This window comes from Haemaphysalis longicornis, unplaced genomic scaffold (genome assembly GCF_048455015.1).
Source record: "Haemaphysalis longicornis isolate Haplotype H1 unplaced genomic scaffold, Haemaphysalis longicornis Haplotype H1 scaffold_8, whole genome shotgun sequence".
NCBI classification, from domain to species: Eukaryota; Metazoa; Arthropoda; class Arachnida; order Ixodida; family Ixodidae; genus Haemaphysalis; species Haemaphysalis longicornis.
This window is the reverse complement of record NW_027526445.1, coordinates 186,737,106-186,755,427: the sequence shown is the minus strand read 5'-3', so window position 1 is coordinate 186,755,427 and position 18,322 is coordinate 186,737,106. Positions and strand designations below refer to the sequence as shown.

At 47.2% G+C, this 18,322-nt stretch overlaps 4 protein-coding genes across 9 annotated transcripts in view; 1 reads left to right on the top strand and 3 right to left on the bottom strand.

Moving 5' to 3' along the window:
• The window catches only part of LOC144149526 (dyslexia-associated protein KIAA0319-like protein), a 48,040-nt gene extending 37,003 nt beyond the window's left edge, over positions 1 to 11,037 (bottom strand). For 2 of the 5 annotated variants that reach the window (XM_077681139.1, XM_077681143.1), the window contains exons 1-6: positions 10,901 to 11,037; positions 10,136 to 10,330; positions 5,440 to 5,506; positions 4,691 to 4,769; positions 2,198 to 2,407; positions 796 to 985 (exon numbers count right to left, since the gene is read on the bottom strand). In XM_077681139.1, the coding sequence (XP_077537265.1) occupies positions 796 to 985; positions 2,198 to 2,407; positions 4,691 to 4,769; positions 5,440 to 5,506; positions 10,136 to 10,208 (619 nt within the window). In that variant the 5' untranslated portion in view covers positions 10,209 to 10,330; positions 10,901 to 11,037. Of the gene's footprint in view, positions 1 to 795; positions 986 to 2,197; positions 2,408 to 4,690; positions 4,770 to 5,439; positions 5,507 to 10,135; positions 10,331 to 10,534; positions 10,715 to 10,900 lie in introns of those variants that run through there. The other 3 variants (XM_077681141.1, XM_077681142.1, XM_077681144.1) reach the window with 3 other exon arrangements.
• LOC144149706 (uncharacterized) lies at positions 6,204 to 7,507 on the bottom strand. The gene is made up of 2 exons (XM_077681361.1): positions 6,406 to 7,507; positions 6,204 to 6,220 (listed from the first exon to the last, which is right to left on the bottom strand). The coding sequence occupies exons 1-2, from the start codon at positions 6,854 to 6,856 to the stop codon at positions 6,204 to 6,206; spliced, it is 468 nt and encodes a 155-aa protein (XP_077537487.1). The 5' UTR covers positions 6,857 to 7,507.
• On the top strand, positions 10,918 to 12,264 carry LOC144149529 (tRNA N(3)-cytidine methyltransferase METTL6). Of its 2 annotated transcripts, none has more exons than XM_077681147.1 (2): positions 10,918 to 11,048; positions 11,319 to 12,264. In XM_077681147.1, exon 2 carries the CDS (start codon positions 11,356 to 11,358, stop codon positions 12,208 to 12,210), a length of 855 nt encoding a protein of 284 aa, XP_077537273.1. In that variant the 5' UTR covers positions 10,918 to 11,048; positions 11,319 to 11,355; the 3' UTR covers positions 12,211 to 12,264. The 2 variants fall into 2 exon arrangements, with proteins under 2 accessions (XP_077537273.1, XP_077537272.1); XM_077681146.1 differs by having other exon boundaries at positions 10,922 to 11,057.
• Positions 12,250 to 15,869, bottom strand: Lipt1 (Lipoyltransferase 1). Its single transcript, XM_077681145.1, has 3 exons — positions 15,279 to 15,869; positions 14,947 to 15,054; positions 12,250 to 13,090 (listed from the first exon to the last, which is right to left on the bottom strand). The coding sequence occupies exons 1-3, from the start codon at positions 15,801 to 15,803 to the stop codon at positions 12,515 to 12,517; spliced, it is 1,209 nt and encodes a 402-aa protein (XP_077537271.1). The 5' UTR covers positions 15,804 to 15,869; the 3' UTR covers positions 12,250 to 12,514.
• Between the last annotated feature and the right edge of the window lie 2,453 nt (positions 15,870 to 18,322).

Here is an 18,322-nt window from a genome sequence, read left to right as displayed (position 1 = left end):
GGGTCGACAACGTCACTGGGCTTCCTTTTTCAACACACAATGGCTCGTAACACGTGTTTTCAGGTCAGATTGTCACATTTTAGCGTTTGACATGGTTAGAAGAATTGCAAATACAGGAACACACCATGCCCCATTTAAACACACAAACTAAAGATTTTCAGTGACTTACACTAAGGGCTGCTAGAAGAAGGCATGCATGAGAACAATCTGTTATCACCGTTGCCATAGAACTTGTCATCATAGTCCTATTTGTGCACACAAAATTTTAAAACAAAATTTTCTGTAAATTTATATTTCGTTAAGTGTGGCTACGTATTTTACATTTAAGCATTGAGTTTCCTTTTATATTATCACATGGTGGCAGGACAAAGGAGACGAACCATGGGATGGGGAGAAGCGATCCGTTTACACGATGTTGGCCATCACAGCACTGAGCCAAGCCCCGCCCCCTTCACACAGCTTTGTTCCCTTTGTCTTCTCTTTATCGTGACATAGCTGATGAACTCTAAACAACTTGTAAATATACCCCTTTGCGCCACGTAACAATATTTAAACACTGCTCCTTGTCTTTTTTAATCATACCCAAAGTTCTTTTCGTACTTGGTACCGAAAAAAAGGTGGTGCAGATAGCCATTGTATGGCGAGTACTACTTATTGAAATAAAAAATAAGACTTCCAGTGCAAGGAAAAAAAAAAAAAAAAAAAAACAGGGCCTCCTTTTCCTATTTTTCCCATGTCCGTTGCGAAGGACAGAGGGGTGGAAGAAGGGCCCCAAAGAGAGTGAGGAGGCCGCACCTTCGTTTCCCGCCTGCAGGGCGTAGGCCGAGAGGACGACCTCGTTGTCCGGCAGGTGCAGCTCCTTGTTCTCCCCAGCCGACACGATGAGCGGGTAGGGAGTGGTCGTGGTGGGCAGGGCCGCCGTGGAGGAGGAGGCCGCCTGGCTGGCCGCAGAGGGCGAGGCTGGGGGCGCGGCCGAGGACCCCGCCTGCGCCACGCACGGACACCCCCCTCAATGTCATCGGCCATCGAAGCAGTTACACCCAGGTACAGGCTAAGAACGGCGCCAGCTGCACATGCAGTGCATCACTCTGACAAAGCGACAGCCTTGGATGTCTACACATGCTCACATTTCGAAAGGATTGATTTGATTGATTGATTGTAGGGTTTAACGCGCCGATGCTACTCAGGTGGTGAGGCGCTCCGGATTAATTTTGACCCCCTGGGGATCTTTAACGTGCACCGAAATCTCGTACACACGGGTGTTTTTAGATTTCGAAAGAAGATCAAGCTTAGGGCGTGACATTGTCTACTTTTTCTCAGGTTGTCTATTTGTCATCGCTGCAATAATTTATAAGCAGATGAAGTCTGAAAGATCACAGAAACGCCTCACATCACGTTCAGAATACCCACAGTAACGCACTCCTTGTGTCCCATGGAAGAACAGCCCGCTGCAGTGATGAGATGCAGAGAAAACTTCCATTGTCGTTCTTAAGCTGTAGCCGAGTATAGCAAGTGGAACACCATCACACACAACCGGCCTTCCTGCAGGGAAATGGGCCCAGTGAACATGCAATGAAGTGCTCCCCTTGTGCGCATGAACCGGGAAGGTGACACGGGACAGGCAGTGCAAAGCACACCCCAATCAGAAAAGGAAGCCTCCTCATCGAGCGAGCAGACAACGGAAGCTATGTCACCGAGCTGCACGTCCCTGAAGCGCTGTCGAAATGGAATTTTTCATGTACTATCAAGATACACTGAAATACAACAACGGTGCGCGTGGCTTTCAGTACATGCTGTGCATCCTAGCGCCGGGCTGTGTATGTGCAGTAGAAAGAAATCACGAAAGTTCGTGTCCAACCTAATCAAACTGTCACGCTTGGCGTCGGATACCACCACGGCTATCAAATTTCGTGGCTGCGCAGGATGAAGTGGCGCACAACAGAGTTTGATAACGGTAGCGTGAATGGGGGGGAAGCGTGTCAGTGGGCCAAATCAACACTTTCACATGCCGGACGATGCTCTTTCCACACCAAATTTGAACACGAACTCTCGCGACTTGTTCCTACTGTGCATACACAGCCCGTCAAACAGGATGCACAGCATGTACTGACAGCCATGCACTCCACTGTTCGTATTTCAATCTTGATAGTACGTGCCAGTCAACTGAGTGCCCACTGAGCCCCGCGGCCACACCCACCTGGCCGTCGCCAGGGGTGGTGTTTGGGGGTGCAGCCACGCAGGCCCCCGTCGCGGGGTCCCGGGCAAAGCCCTGGCGGCAGTGGCACGTGCCCGTGCGCCTGCGCTGGCCAGACGTGACGCACTCCTCGTTCTTCAGGCACTGCTGCAGGATGCCGTAGACGCACGTGCGGCCCTTGTCCCCCACCACCACCTGGCTGCTGCCGGGCACCTTGGGGGAACGGCACCACCACCACCACAAGGGGTCATTCCCCAAACGAACAGCAGTCAGGCAGGCAGAGAAGGGAAGGGGAGCCGCTACAAGTGCCAAAAGGACAAGCAGATACACTCTCCTCCTCTCAATAAAGGTTAACACAGGACAGACAACACAAGAGGGGACTAGCGCCAGTCCCCTCTGTCTCACTTCTGTTGTCTGTTCTGTGCTAACTTGTACTGCGAATACTATGCACCAACTAGCCCAGCGGCAAGTTCTGTTAAGCCTCATCTCCTCCTTTTTTGATGTTCCTGCTGTCCCACCCCTGAGCGAAGGACGTTGCCGGTGCAGAACAAATACGAATCATGATTTACGAACACACCAGTCTCGGCCAGATTCCTGCTGGACTGGACCTTTCTCTGTTAACAGAAGACACTGTAACAGCAACAAAGGCGGACGAGTTTGTGCGAGAATTCGCGATGAACAAACATCACGAATTCTGAACAAAGTGAACTGCCACTGTGATGAAGGTAAGAAAAGGTACGCGGGACAAGCACTGCCTTCCTTTTCCTTTACCACATTTTTCCCCAATGATCCCCACGACCTGAGCTTGCCTAAATTGCTCCACTTGTGGGTCTATTCTGTGTTCGCGAAGAGGAGCACTTTTTCTGCACAAACCTGTGACAAGATTGGCCAGGCACAGACTTTCCTGTGGGCATCAAAAGCCGCCAGTTAATCAGTACACAGCAGGAAGCTGTTCTGGAGGCAGTTGAAGAGTACACCAATCCCTGTGGCAGCATCACCACTCAAGATCATAGCGGGACTAGCACAGTGAACTCTGTAAAGGTCCCACCCATCTTAGTACCACCTGTGGTCACAGTGACCCCCCAAAATAACAAACCCTATTTTGACTTCATGCTATGCAAACATGACACAAGCTTAAGTTTTCACCAAAGATGCACCAACTTGCCAAACAAAAAGTTTTGCTGCAGCAAGTTTAGGCCTGCTTTACACAGCAACCTGGACGTTCGCAACACAGTCAGCAGCTAGGTAAGCGCAGCACAACCAGTGTTGTGCTAAGCCCCAGAAGGCAAGACAAGGAGAGCTTGAGGAGTCGGGCCCCTTTTTATGCATGAGCACTTCCTTCACAGTTCACCGCAAAAAACGTTTATCAAAACAATAAGGTGGGGTGGTTCTTTCTGCCTTGAGTGCATAGGAACACATGCAAGAATAAGCAATAAAACTGAAAACCACTGGCAGTGTGCAGAATTTATCACTGAAAGGTGTTCACCACGTGGTGGGCTAAAAATCCGTGCAGTGCACAAAGCTTCTCAATCAAGCAGGAAACCGCACATCAGAAAAAGGAACAGGCAGGCATGTGAGCTGTGAAAGCAGCAAAAGCAACACAGAGGTCAAACATCCCACGTGTCTAGAAAGCTGCTCCACATGTTGGGCAGTGCATTGTCCAGAATACTCGTGGGAAGTAAGAATTAAAAAGACAAGTGGCCTTCTTGCAGCGAGATTACCTCACAGTTAGCAGTGAAAAATGGCTGAAGCTGTTAATAAACATATGCTTTCTGGTGAAACATTTTAGTACCCTTGCCATGCAGTGAGCCAAGGAGACAGATCTGTATTTTAACCTGTTTTTACAAACTTAAACTTCTTTACAGCTCCTTACTTGCTTTCAGAAAACATTTAAACCACCCTTCTTGCATTTGTATCGGCCTAAGAAGTGATCCCTTTTTAAGATGGCTGTGGCTAGCGTTCCGTCCAGACAGAACGATATAAAGTGCTAAAGTTCCGTCCAGACAAAACGGAGCGCTGCGGGTTATCCTTCCATCCAGACGGAGCCGGCATGAAGGAATTTCATTCTACAGAACAAAAACACAAATTTTGGCTGTACAGTCTAACCTCGTTACAAGAGACACTGAAGGGACCCGGGAAACGTGTCTCTTGTAACCAAGGTCTCTTGTATGCAATGTTGCTCACATAGCAGACATAGGAAAACCAACCAAACTGTTCTCATTCAAATGTCTCTTATAACAAAGTGTGTCTTGTAACAGAGTCTCCTGTAACGAGGTTTTACTGTATCATGGCACAAGCGATGTGCATTACTGGGTTTTATGGTCGGCAGACCAAACTTTGGAACCTGTTGAAGCTAGCCTTTTGGCATGGAATAAGCATGCCTTCTATCTGCCTCCAGCTGCCCTCATACTCCATCGCCAATCAGGGTGATGGAGCGCTCCCAGTTCAATTTACCACTTTCGCTTCACTATACGAGTGACACAAAGGCAGGCTTACCAGGATACTTGAGCTGTTCCCTCCTTCTAGGAGCTCCTTGCCTGCTTTGCCATCGCTCCAAGCAGCTGACTGTGATAACCTGGCAAGGACACAGCCACGGAATGTAAAGGGAGCATGGATAAACACTTCACCCGCATGCGTACCGTGCAAAGACCAAAACCCTAACCTAGTAATAGTACCATAAAGAATTACCTGTATATAGGACAGAGCAGTATTTTTATGAAGGCAGAAAGGAGTGGCTGCAGACATTATCCAGAGCTTTCCTCCAACTGCTTTCCTTCTTTCAAGGTGTTATTTCAAGAACATGACAGCAACTTGGTTCGCACAAGCATTGCCGCTCATTTATTTCAATGCTCATCCCCATGTGCAATCTTGAAATGCCAGCCGTTTCCCACGATGTGTTTCTTAGTTCAATCCAATTTTGCCTCAGTTCATTTCTGTGGATACACGTGAACAGTCATAGAAGAAAACAAGTGAGTATTTCCAAGGTCCAGTGAAACAAAAAACCTAGCGTGTTTCTTAGTGTGGTGACAGCAATTAAACTTTTCACTTTAGCTCTAGCAACAAAGATAACAAAAAATTTATAAATTTTATGACCATTAAAACTGAAACACAAATTCTCTCACTCTTTTGTTTTTTCTGCAAGGAGCAAGGTAGAAGTTCAGCACAAAAAAATTGTCATAGCTTAGCTGAGACAGCAGTACCAGGCACAATGACGGGTAACTTCGTTGAATAAGTTTGCAGCTTACGTGTCTTCGCTGGACTTTGATGTCGACGAACTGGACCCCTCATGATTGGGACCTGACGAGCCCTTCTCTGAAAAACAAGGGAGTCAAAAAAGAAAACTAACCCCACAGAGCATTGGAATATGCATAGTTACAACACTCTCTTCAGAACTTAACACGGAGCTGTGTATATGCTAACCTATGTGCTCTCAATAATGGTTCCAAGTAAAATGAAAGAGCACTAGGTACACATCCTCTCACTGTTTGAACAAAAAAAAAAACATCCCAAAGTCTCTGTGGGAATTCCTCGGGAAAAAAAAAAAGAAGGCCTGAGCAAGAGTAAATAGTTCCTCGTGTTAAACGTTAAAGCAAGGCGATGAAGGGTGACAAAGGGCAGCAAAGATGTGCAAGGCACGCTGAAAAACAAAAGGTTCTACGCACGAAAATGAGGCAGTCAAGCGAAGGCAAAAAACCAGGGAGTAAGGGGTGGGCGAGTGGAAATGAAAAAGGAGGAAAACAAAATCCCGGGGGAATGTCTTGAGAATGCACCGGGCAAAATAAGCTAAGATCCAAATGTAACAGAGAGCAATGAAACACACTGAAAATCACCAAGTCACCGGAAACAGAACTGCAGCATTTTACAAGAAAGCAAGACTATCTGAGTCTAAACCAAAAGAGAATACAGTGAACAAGCAAGAACCAAAAGCTATGGCAGATTTGAAAACCACCAAAATGAACTGGAATGGAAAAAATGATAGCTTAGGTAAACGGAAGAAATCTCATATGCACTACTCAGACAGAAAAACTACAAAACCAAGAAAACCAAAAACCTACACCAAAACAACTCACAAAAGGAGGAATGAGGAGTCCCACAAAGAATGCAAATGTGAATCCACGAAAGAAACAGGGAAAAGGGGGGGGGGGGGGGTTAAAAGCAAGCCGACAAACAGGAAACCAAATTTGTGGATCCGAAACAGAAAGTAAGCAAACCAATGGCCACAAAATGGCAAAACGGGGCTCGGAGGGGCCGCACACGAACATGCCGCCGGAAGAGGTGGCACTTACGCGGTGGCCGCACAATGACCATAAAGCTCGAGTGGAACTTTGCGCCGGGCCGCCGGAGGGGCTGGCACAGGGCGGCTGAGCGGCAGCGCACGAGGAAGCACGAGGAGCCGTGCAGGAAGACCAGGTTGCAGGCGGCCCCCTCAGCGCAGCACGCCCGCGTGCACTCCAGCAGGCTCGAGGCGTGCGCCACCTTGGTGAAGCGGCCCGCACTCGCGTTACCCCGCGGGGTCACGTGCCGCAGGGGGGTCAGCTTGGGGAAGAGCGAGTCGGGGCAGAACCCGCCGGCCCCGCTGCCGCCGTCGCCAAACTCGTCCTCTTCCTCGTCCTCGGCGGACAGCTCCTCTCCCTCGACGAGGGGGTCGCCTTTTCCCCCCATTTTTAAACAGAGAGGGGTGGTGGAGGAGGGTCAGGGGACGGGTAGTTTATAATCGCAAGGAAGGAAGGAAGAGAGATTTGTCACCAACACGAAACCAAGCACCACATTGAGCAGTGCGCCAATATATGACAGGACCCGGTGAAACCACACCTAGCAGGAAGGCAACAACGCTGCTGACATAATGTTAATGCAGGAGAACCTTGTAAGCTGTGCTTGGCACAGAGGTGAAGTTAATAGGCACAAAACCACAGCGCAACTTCACTGGTCGCAGCAAAACTGGGGGTGCTGGCTTGATGCGACCACACTTTGAATATGTACAGGCACAAGGCTTTCATTACTGCTCCTCACGTCAGACTACAGCTCTGGTCTGTGTGTGCCAATAATAAAACCCTTTACGTTGCATTTACAGATTATAGAGAAGCACTTGATTCTGTGGACACCGTTGCAGTACTGGAAGCACTGAAGGACCAAGAAGTAGAGGAGACGTACTCAAGATTCTTGGAGGACACAAACAAGTGACACACAGGTAGGATAATCCTTCACAAGAAGAGTGAAGTTCCCCGATCAGAAAAGCCTATCGGGCAAGGTGAGACTATCTCTCCAGTACTATTTACAGACTGCCTCAAGGGAGTATTCAGGACACTTGACATGGAAAAGTCACGGATACAAGTGAATGGAGGAGAATAATTGATCTACTTTAGATTTGCAGATGACATTATCTTGTTCAATGAATCACAAGAAGTGCGAGGAATGTTTACGGAACTGCCCTTGGGAAGCTCTCTAATTGAATTAAAGATGAATGTGAAGAGATTGAAAGTAAAGTTAAGCAGAAACGTAGAAAAAAGGTCACCTTTAACGTAGGTGACGAAATACCTGAAAGGGTGGATGACTACAACCATCTTAGAGAAATTGTCAGTGCCGATCCCAACCATGAGAAAGAAATGTGATGCACAAATGGTATGGGCTGGGGGGGCACTCGATGAGCCTACTCAAGTAATAAACAGTAGCCTCCTTTTATCACTGAAAAGAAAGCTATAATGCGTACTGCCAGTGATGACCCAAGGGGCAGAAACTTGGCCCCTTACTAAGTACCTTGAAGAAAAACCTAGGATAGACCAATAAATGATGGATAGGATGATAAAAGTAATGCTTAAGGATAGCAAACAAGCATCCCATACGGGAGAATAAAGTCTGGTATGGAATTGGGCAGGGCATGTGGCATCAAGATACTTTGAAGTACGAACAATGAAGAGCGTGATTTGACGGGCCGTGTATGCATGGCAGGAACAAGTTACAGGAGTTTGTGTAAAAACTTGGTACAGGAGGAACGTTGTTCAACATGTGGGCATCTTTATTTGACCTACTGACACACTTGCCGCAAGTTCACACTATCGTTGCCTAGCTTCATAGTGCGCCGTATTCATCCTACGCAGTGATTAATAGAAAACAGTAGCGTGAACTAGTGCCAAACGCGGAGGCGCGCCAAATCAAAGTGCTCACACGCTAAACAATGCTCTTTCCATATCAAAATTGGACACGAATTCTCGTAACTTATTCTTACTGCGCATACGCGATCCGTCACCACAATTCGCAGCACGTGCTGAAAGCCACGTGCTCTGTTGTTTGTATTTACTCGTGTAATGATCGCACTTTTTTTCCCAAAAATATGATGCAAATTTAGGGGTGTGTTCATTACGCGAGGTAAATTTTTTTGCGAAAAAAGTTTCAGCGCAGAAAACGCAAGCTGCAGGTCACAATGTTTACGATAAGTCTCATGAACATAATAAACATAACAAATAAAAACTCCACCAACCACCGAGTGACGCAAAATGCAGTTACGGAACGTGCCAGAATTACGGAACACGCCGGAACGAGTTTGCTGCGAGGTGAGAAACGGGTCGAACAGTGGCTGCTGCTGTCACAGTGTGGGACATCAAGACACGGCTGCGGACGTAGCAAGCCGAGCGCATTTTTTTATATCTTGTGAGTACATTATGTGCATTTAGTGAGAGTTTCTTCCACACCAATAATGAACTCACGCTTGCCGATATCACTAATATCATCAAGTCCGCGGCAATAACGTAGCCATGTCCGCTTTGAAAGAGGAGGAAACTAAGGTAAGCACGACCACCGTCATCTAGGCTTGGCACACATACGACATATGGCTGCGGCAAGTTCAGGGTGCGATCATTGCGCGGGAAATTAAAAAAGTCGTATTTTGACGACGAACTTCAGGGGTGCGATCATTACGCGAGTGTGATCATTATGCGAGTAAATACAGTATCTTGATAGTGCGTAATGTGGAGAACTGACAACTACTGCATCATCAGGGTAACAGAGTGGCAAGCGAGAGATAAACTTGATAAACGGATGAAATCAGAAAATTCTGAAGCAAAGATCCAACTCAGGCAGTGCAAGGTAGTGCAAGACAGGAATGGCTGCAGGAACATGGCAGACGTTTCCACAAGCTGGCTGGTGATATGAGTTGCTCAAAGCATAGTGGAGCATGCCATATTATTTTTCTCCTTTCAATACTAAAAAAAAAAAAATAAAAAGAGAAGAAAAAAATATTTTTACTGGCATTAGTGTCTTAACCCTGTTATAGAGGGTGGGCACAGGTCAGACGCATTAATAAGTCATGTCTGAATGTTCGGCCAACTTTGCAGTTGCAAATACTCCAGGATAGGGGTATTTTCTGTTAACAAGCTGCAGGCAATGCACGCCAAAAATTTTTCTAATTTACGATTCATGCATCCCAACGACATAATAGAACTTGACGATGAAAGTCTCTAAAGTGGGTGATAAAATGCTTCGAGCATCTTCTTTTTTACTTCTGGGTGTAATGTAAGTTACATCCTGTAAACATTGACAGCACGCCTGAGCTCAATTTTGTTGCCCCAAAATAATTCGAAGTGCAAAATGATGGAACTTAATGATGAAGACAACACGAGCACTTCATACACAATAAAATTGGTGTGCAAAAGCATGAAATTTCAGTGCGAACAGCACTGAATTTTCAGGCAAGTCTTGGGCGGCAATTTAATTTTCCAGATGACTGCGGCAACGGGGCCACACAGGCCTGCTGCTAGAAAACAACGAACATAATAAAGTTCATTCAATTCAATTATCCGAAGTGTTTTTTTTTTTTTTTTGTTCAGAGCACTCCTTTAAAAAAAAGATGCATGAAGCGGACTAGTTAAGCCACTTGAACTAAACAAACGTTGCTGCAGACGGGCATTTTCGACTCCCGCAACGTAAGAAATGAATATGCCCACTTACTGTCCAACGCGAGGCCGAAGGCAAGCAGCGTCGAAAAGCAGATGAGCTTCGTCAATCCTCTTCGGTACCTCATTTTGCCAATTTTCTGTTCTCCTGTTAGCCGGAATTCGCGCCGACGTAAAAGTTACTCGCGCAAAAATTCTTCATGAAATGGGCTCCAATGAGTCGTCGCAATACCCGAACAAGACGATCGCTCTGCAAAACAAAGTACAATGAATTTACATTAACCACAGTGGCTGCACGAGCTGTAAAAAGTCAACAATTCAACGGACAGCTGCTCGCTATTGTCAGAAATTACAGCAGCACATTTACAGCATACCGCAGTTGACCATAAATTATGCGAAAAATGCGCAATGTTTCCGAGTTATTCGGGAAGCCCCAAAGCAAGGAAATACTAACCAACGAATATAATTACTCCATATGGAAATACACGCACCCGAAAGTAAACCAAGGACGCAAACGACACCGGCGATACCGGAACAATATTTTCCGATCTGCGTGCGGTGATTTGTTTCCGCGCGCAATGGAATTTATCAGGGTGGAGGGAGTGTTTTTGTCAATGCGAGCAACTTGAACTTCGCACGGTACGCCAGTGAATTGCGCAGAAGAAGAAGATGCCGCGGGCGCTCGCGATAAGTGTCAGTCAACAAGCGCAAACAATTCGACCAGCGGCGACCGCAACGACCGACCACATCACCCACGAAGGCAAGTTTAAGCTCGTACTTCGCCAAGTAAGCGTCGCTTGTGCTGTAAACGCCAACTCACGTGCAACGAGTCTTGTTGCAGAAGCAAAATATGCTGCTGAGTGAAGCAAGCACGATCACAGAGAGCGAAGCAGAAGAAAAGCCGCTGCCCAGGCACCAGCAAACAACCGATGGACAGTTCTCGGAGTTCTCGTACAGCGCACAAGCAAGTAGGGAACGTGAGCACATTTCTAAATTTTTAAATGAAATTTTTGTTTACATTAAAGATTGATGAAGTTAATTTATATCACGCAAGAAACTTGAATTTGTTTAAGTCATCTGGCAATGTTTTGAGTATGAAACCCTAAGCAGCAGATCAAACCACTGACGGCTATCAACATCAATATTCAAGATGGCTGCCCCCAGTGAGAGTTTTGTCTGTGCGGCCTGCGTGTGATCGTATAAAAGACCAGCCACTTATATGCACTAATCTGTTACAGGCGACTTCTCTTGCACCTGGAAATTTTGTTAAATCACATGGCTGAAATCTCGGACACGGAGCCAAGAGGCCACTACGCGCGTTCCCTCACGGAGGAAGAGGCCGCTAAACTCGCGAAGGACACTGCATTACTCTCCGAGTTCAAGCGTCTGAAGCTGGAAGCTGAAGCACAGAAAAACTGGGACCTTTTCTATAAGAGAAACGAAACTCGTTTTTTCAAAGACAGGCACTGGACAAAGCGAGAGTTCGAAGAGCTGGCCTCCTGCGACTCCGACACTTCGAGCAGAGCAGACGCGGCACCAGTGCTGCTCGAGGTCGGCTGCGGTGTCGGAAATTTCGTCTTCCCGCTGATCGAAGAGAAAACGAGCTACTACATCTACGCCTGTGACTTTTCGCCGCGCGCCATTCAGTTCGTGAGGTCGCACCCACTGTACAACGAAGGTGCTGTCACCGCTTTCCAGTGCGACATCACCAAAGACCGCCTTTGCGACAAGGTGCCCCTCGAAGGCGTCGATATCGTCACCATGATATTCGTTCTGTCCGCCATCCACCCGGACAAAATGGCGCTAGCACTGAAGAACGTATTCGAAGCGCTAAAGCCCGGAGGCCTCGTGCTGTTCAGGGATTACGGGCTGTTCGACCAGGCAATGCTGAGGTTTGCGCCCGGGCACAAAATAGGGTCGAACTTTTACGTGCGCCAAGACGGCACGAGAGCCTTCTACTTCTCGGAGGAGTACCTAGAAGAACTGTTCGTAGGTGCAGGCTACGAAGTGGTGAGCAATGAGTATGTGTGTCGCGAGACGGTCAACAAAAAAGAAGACATTTGCGTGCCTCGAATATTTGTCCAGGGCAAGTTCAAGAAGCCCCACGACAGTAAAAATGGATGTGAATGAAGTGCACAACCGACGCGTTTTTGTTTCCAAACAAAACAGTTCTGTGCGTTTTTATCACACTTTATTCAAAGTTCGTTACGTACATTGTACATATCTACAACTGAGTCTTTTCTGTATTACGTATTATCTGAAAAAATGCACAATTTAAATGACTGTCTCGTGCAAAATGTAATTGTTGGTTGAGTTAAAATCTGTTGAAACACTAGAGTTGTAAACCCCTGCAATGTGGCAGTGCATGGCAATCAACTGGTTTGCCGCGTCATGCTGTGCAACATGCACATGTGTCTGTCCTCTTAAGAACCAATCACCTGTTTGCATTCCCAATAAGGGCAACAATGCACCTGCTAAGGTAGCCTAGAAAAGCCCCATTCTCAGGATTACCCTCCTTGATTTTCCTAAAAGCATCTTCAACGTCACTCTGCACGAATCGTACGTGACGGATGCCATCAGCGATTGCCTGCCGCAGCCTCCTGCTGCTAACACTGGGTGTGAAACGCATGTCCTCCACTCGGCCGTGGTACGACGTGAGGGCCACTTTGAGCACCGCGTTGCCAAGTCCCAAGGCGTCTCCGAGTTCAAACACCCCAGCGTGTGCGGCAGGAATGGCAAAGCTGCCGCTGATGGTAAAGCGAGGTGTGGTTCCAAACACCCAGTCCCAGCCTTGGAGTTTCTCGCACGTGGCGTCAATGCCGGGGAAGTTCTCTTCCGAAGGGTCAACCAGCAGGGCGCTCTCTGCGTCTGGTGCTGCTTTTCCGTGCCGGCTTACGAATGCTTGGGCGAGGGAGGCTGACAGGGATTCCGTGGTCAGGCGGGGGCAGAGCTCCTTGAGGTTCTTGACTGACGCCCGCACGCTCTGCGTTGCCTTGCTCTCGATTTGACCCTGAGAAGGGAGCCAAAGCGGCACAGAAGATTGTTGCACAGCAAACACAGTGGCCCCCAAAATGCTTCAAAGTGCACACCACACCATTAGCCTGTCGTGGCATCTACATGTCAAATGGATCTATATTTAGGCTACCAACATCTTATACGCATTAGCCCCAGCCTGTTTAGTATAATTGCAAGTCCTTTTTTGTCATTTTTTGCAGTACCTGTCTGAAATCACTGGCGCACTGATATGAAGTGCGTACACTGCACAGCAGATGTATGAGGGCGCCCAGGGGGCATCAAAGAAGGGAAATAGTGTTACAGTAAAAGCTCATTAATTCGAACTGACGTCGTGGCCTCGGCCCAGCCCTATTTATTTCAATGGGGGAAAACTGCCGATAATTCGAACTCGGCGGTATCCAGAACGGTTAATTCGAACTGGTATCCCTTGGTTTCCATCGCTCCTAGCAGAAGACATCGGCCCAGAGTGGTTACATTGTATTGAAACTCCAAAACAAACCAAATTTTCTAGAGATACAATGCAACGAAACAGAAAAACAACAGAGTAGCGCGCTCGCTACGCTGCTGCATTAGCTTATTTCGCTGCAACGGCACATGCTGTTGCAGGTTTTTTTTAGTTCCACGGTCGGTGGTCTGGGGCTGCGATCACGTGGCGTGCGCAACAAATGTGTAATAACGCCTAATTGGTGATAACGACTGCAGAGGTGGCTTCTTTGTGTTCTGCCCACGCAGTGTGACGCGATGTCCATTCCTTCTAGCTCCCGCCTGCTAATTCGAACTCCGCTTAATTTGAACAATTTTATGGTCCCCTTCAAATTCGAATTAACAAGCTTTTACTGTATAACTTGTAGCACAAATGATAAAATGGCCTCAGCGAACAGGCGACATTGCCACTAGAGAAATAACATGCAGTAAATTCATGACAAGTTTGCTCCGCAACAGATTCAATGTTGACATGACACTAAAAAATGTTGCAGAAATCTTCAACATTGTGCACTTCGTCAGCAATGGCCTACCATTAGTGTTTCTATCACCCGCAAGAAAACTCCACTGAAGATATTCATACAATGTCAATAAAACGAAAATGGAAAGCTACTGAGAAGCTAATGACAGGAGATGCAAGGCTTTCATTTATTTAGCATGTAGGAATTGGGGGTCAGCAGTTAGGGTAACGTTAAAAATCGGATGACTCTGTTTATGTTCATTTTTACAGCACAACATGGACAGGACTAGAAAAGAAGGAACTCAGGAGGAGCGCTGATCCCGTGTTCCTTTTTTCCTTAGTCTTGTCTATATTGCGCGGTGCAGATGACCTTTGGTTAGGAGTTGCTCAATCTACATCGAAGCAGTTGGGCCAATATTAGCTTATCCATATTTTAAGGAATCATGGTGGGAGGGAAGTACTTTACTTTACTGAATTCTCTACAAAAAATCTAACTATGCGAAACTGGCCATATCACCAGCAAAAGTTTGCAGCAACATTTCACAGGCGAGCAGTGGAAACCATGCAAATGAGAAACTGACATGATTACATGACATGAACATAAAGTGATTGACACTTGCATGAAACAGTGGCGGTACATTGACGCAGTGAAACTTCTTCACCTAGTGACAGCCTTTGGATAGATACCCAAGATGGGAGTGCACAGTGCAGCTTATCATTTTAACGATTCAGAATTCGTTTTCATGGCTTGAAGGAAATAACTGCAATAATTTAGGCAACAAAACCGATTGAAAACTTCTCTGAAAGGCCAGACGGATAAGCATTTTTGGCTGTAAGTCACTCCTGTAGTGGCTGGCACGAACAAACCCCAGTGTCGCAGAATGCAAGGCGGCATTGGACAATCTTACGTAATTTCCACCAAGGACTTGATGCAGGACGGTGGTATTCACATCCACAAGCACCGTGCAGTGGTGGTAAGCTTTCCCGTGGCCAATCTTCGCAGCTGTGCCAGATATCTGAGGGAAAGAATGCCAGGGAAAATCAATTTCAGTACAAATGGCTTCGAGGCAGAAGTTTTCCGACGTGATGCAGAAAATCTAATGCATGAATTCACTCCTCCTTCTAGCCACTGAATGCGCTCCTGTTCAGTAGTACTACGTCAACGCGACCGGTCCCTGCACGCCGAAGTAATTAGTTTCTGAGCGAGCGAACGGGCCGTCTGCTGCCAAATTTGACCCACCTTGAAGGCGTTCTGCACAAGCACATCGTCTCTACTCGTGACGGTCGCCTGCACACCCCACGCGGCACTGAGGGTGTCAGCGATGAAGTTCAGGTTCGCCTTTCGGTTGTACTGGTGCTTGTGGCTCATGAAGCAGCAGTTTAGGTTACCGGAGTCGTGGTAGACTGTGCCGCCGCCGCTGTTGCGTCTCGCCAGGGCGACGCCGAGCCTAGCAGCCGTCTTCAAGCTGCACTCGACCCACGGGTTCTGGTGACGACCGATGACAACCGCTGGTGCGTTCCACCACATCAGCAGCAGACCGGGAGAGCCCAGCGGGAAGGTCGCGTTTTCGTAGAGCCACTGTTCGAGCGCGAGGTTGCGATAAATGCACCGAGACGTAGACACGAGAGTACTGGCGCGCGTATAGTCCCTGAAACACGTGGATTTATCGTACAAGGGCCCTGAGGGGCTCCAAAAGGTGCGAAAGGCTGACAGCGGGGGTCGCATCTTAAAAGAACACACCCCGGAACGGTAAAGGACGCGCATTGCGTAACACGCATGCTTCTTCTTGTGGGCGCGGCCATCTTGTTAGTACTCCGTGCTCCGCCACGCCAATGCCGCAGTTAATGATTAATTTTTAAGATGTCTGACACCTGTTTGAAAAGACACAGTGCCAACCCAATGTGCTGGTTCTTAATAGAGGCGCTAAAACGGGGGTAGCAGAAACGTATTTGTGAGCGATTTTTAGTTGCGATTGTCGGGTTTAGCGTCGTCTGCTGCACGAGCAGACGACAAGCATAAGGTCTCTTCGATTTGGCCTGCACTTTCTGCATGAGTTCAGGATGAGTTCAGCCAGTTCAGCGCAGGCGCCGCCACTGCAGAACCGGTCCTGCACTTTTGTCGTCTGCTTCTGCACCTCCTCCCTGGGAGGTGCAGGGAAAGCGTGAACTCATCCTGCACTCTTTGCACCGTCGGTAAATCGAAGAGAAAAGTGCAGGCGCCGCGCGCTGCACTCGAAAATCGAAGAGACGAGTGCTGCACTACCTGAATGAGTGCAGCGAGTGCAGTAAAATCGAAGACACCTATAGTAGACGAAAGAGAATGCAGTGCACTATAAGCCAGTGCAGATGCAAGATCGTAACTGAATGGGCTGTTGTCTTTTGTTTTCCTTTTTGGTGTGGGTTTGCACTCGGGGCTCTTATTTTGTGCAAAGCATATTGCAATAATACAAGTGTAAACTTTGTCCCTTCACAGCAAACACTCCACTCTTTTCACAGTCTGTCTGTCCTTGTTTAGCCTCTTACACCGAGCCGCCTGCGTGTGCAGCCTCGCGAAAGTTGATAAGACGACAGAGTAGCGAGATGGGTGGTAAAAGGATGCACGTTCGCCATCAAAAAAAAAAAAAAAAAAAAGAAAAGAGAGAGAGAGAAAAAAAAAGAAAGAAAACGGGATGGAGTAATTGTGGCAACAAACTTGTTTACATGAGTATGGGTTATTTAACATGTTGAATGAAAATGTGCTTAAACGGGCCATGCAGACAAAATACAAGTTTGTTTTATTCAAAAGATTTCGTGTTTTGTGGTGCCCCAGCGTTTGTCCGGAAGCAAATGATGGTTTGTTCACTGAGAAATTAATCAATTTAAGTTAAAATTTTGATTCTCCCGCCAAATAGTGTTTTCCTGCCGTCTGCAATGACATCACAAGGTCTTCAAGCTAAACCTAAGCTGCGGAAGATGTTTACCGTTAGTAAACCTAGATGGCGCCATCAACCGCGGTGGGCCGTTTTCTGCCTTTGCTTTGTTTTTGACCCTATTCGTACCTGGTTTGTTTTTGTTAAGGTAGAAAAAAGTTGTTCTGTGAAACATGTAGTGCACTTGACAAATACGGTCACGTAAGACACCGTCGTTTACACCAATCGGTCAGCCATCATCTGAGGCCACCGCCACCAAAGCGCCGCAGTGCTGTGCAGCTGTCAGTGCGCGCAGTACCGACAGCAGTACGCATCAGTACTTCTATGTTTATGTGTGTTTTCGTAACATCTACTGTTTACCAAGGATGTGCCCTAAATTTAAGCGCAAATAGCTCGTTCGGAAAGCTTGCCCTGCCTAATTTGCTTGTGCTTTTGCCGGCCTCAGCCAATCACACATCACGGCTTACGACATCATAGGTTCTGTTGCGGGAAATGAGCTAGTGGGTCGCATGGCCATTCCCTTTTTTCCTAATTATGTAGCGTGTTTGACCGAAATTTACGCTAAAAGTGGTGTCAATATGTTTCTAACGAGGCAATCTTTTGAATGAACCAAACTTGTGTTTTGTCTGCATGGCCCGGCCCTTTAAGCACCACCACTCTACTTGTCGAATAATACTTTCTTAAAAGATTCGCACAAATATTGGTGGGCCTGTGCCATGCTGCCAAATGGCAGAATAATCTCTGAAGAAAATTGTCATCCCAATTCTCTGAAATTCGGATGGTGGCTATAGCAATTATATATTGCACATCACATGTTACACATACAATGCAATCAGGCAAGGTGGAGACGCTCTTCTTCACCGCCTACCAAATTCAAACATTCCAACGACATTTGAAAGAACGAGAAAACATAAATGTTCATTCTTACAGCGGGCAACACTGACACTGCGGTAAGTATTCTTTCCTCCATGGCGGTAAGGGAACATGGAAGGAACCCTGGAATTTGGGCGTCGCCATGACAAGAACAGCAGTGTAGCAATTCCAGGAAGCATACTGAGCAACTAGCGTCGGGCACGCTAGTTTTTCTTCTCCCCAGAGGAGAAGGAGCGAGGGGTTCCCAGGCAGCATTTCCGAGCATTAACTTCATGCAGGAATAGAGAAGTAATGCCCGCTCCAGACTACAGGGTCGTCAACTGATGGGCCCTAACAAGCTGAATCTCAGCAAATTTTTCATCCCCTCTCCTTCTGTTTTTTTTATTTGTGTTGTACCATTTCTGTCAGGCTCAACACAGCAATTCTTCCCTGTGGTCAGGCTTGGACACCTCAAGCACAATAAATCCACAAGCTACAAACTAGTGTCCTATTTTCTTCTCGT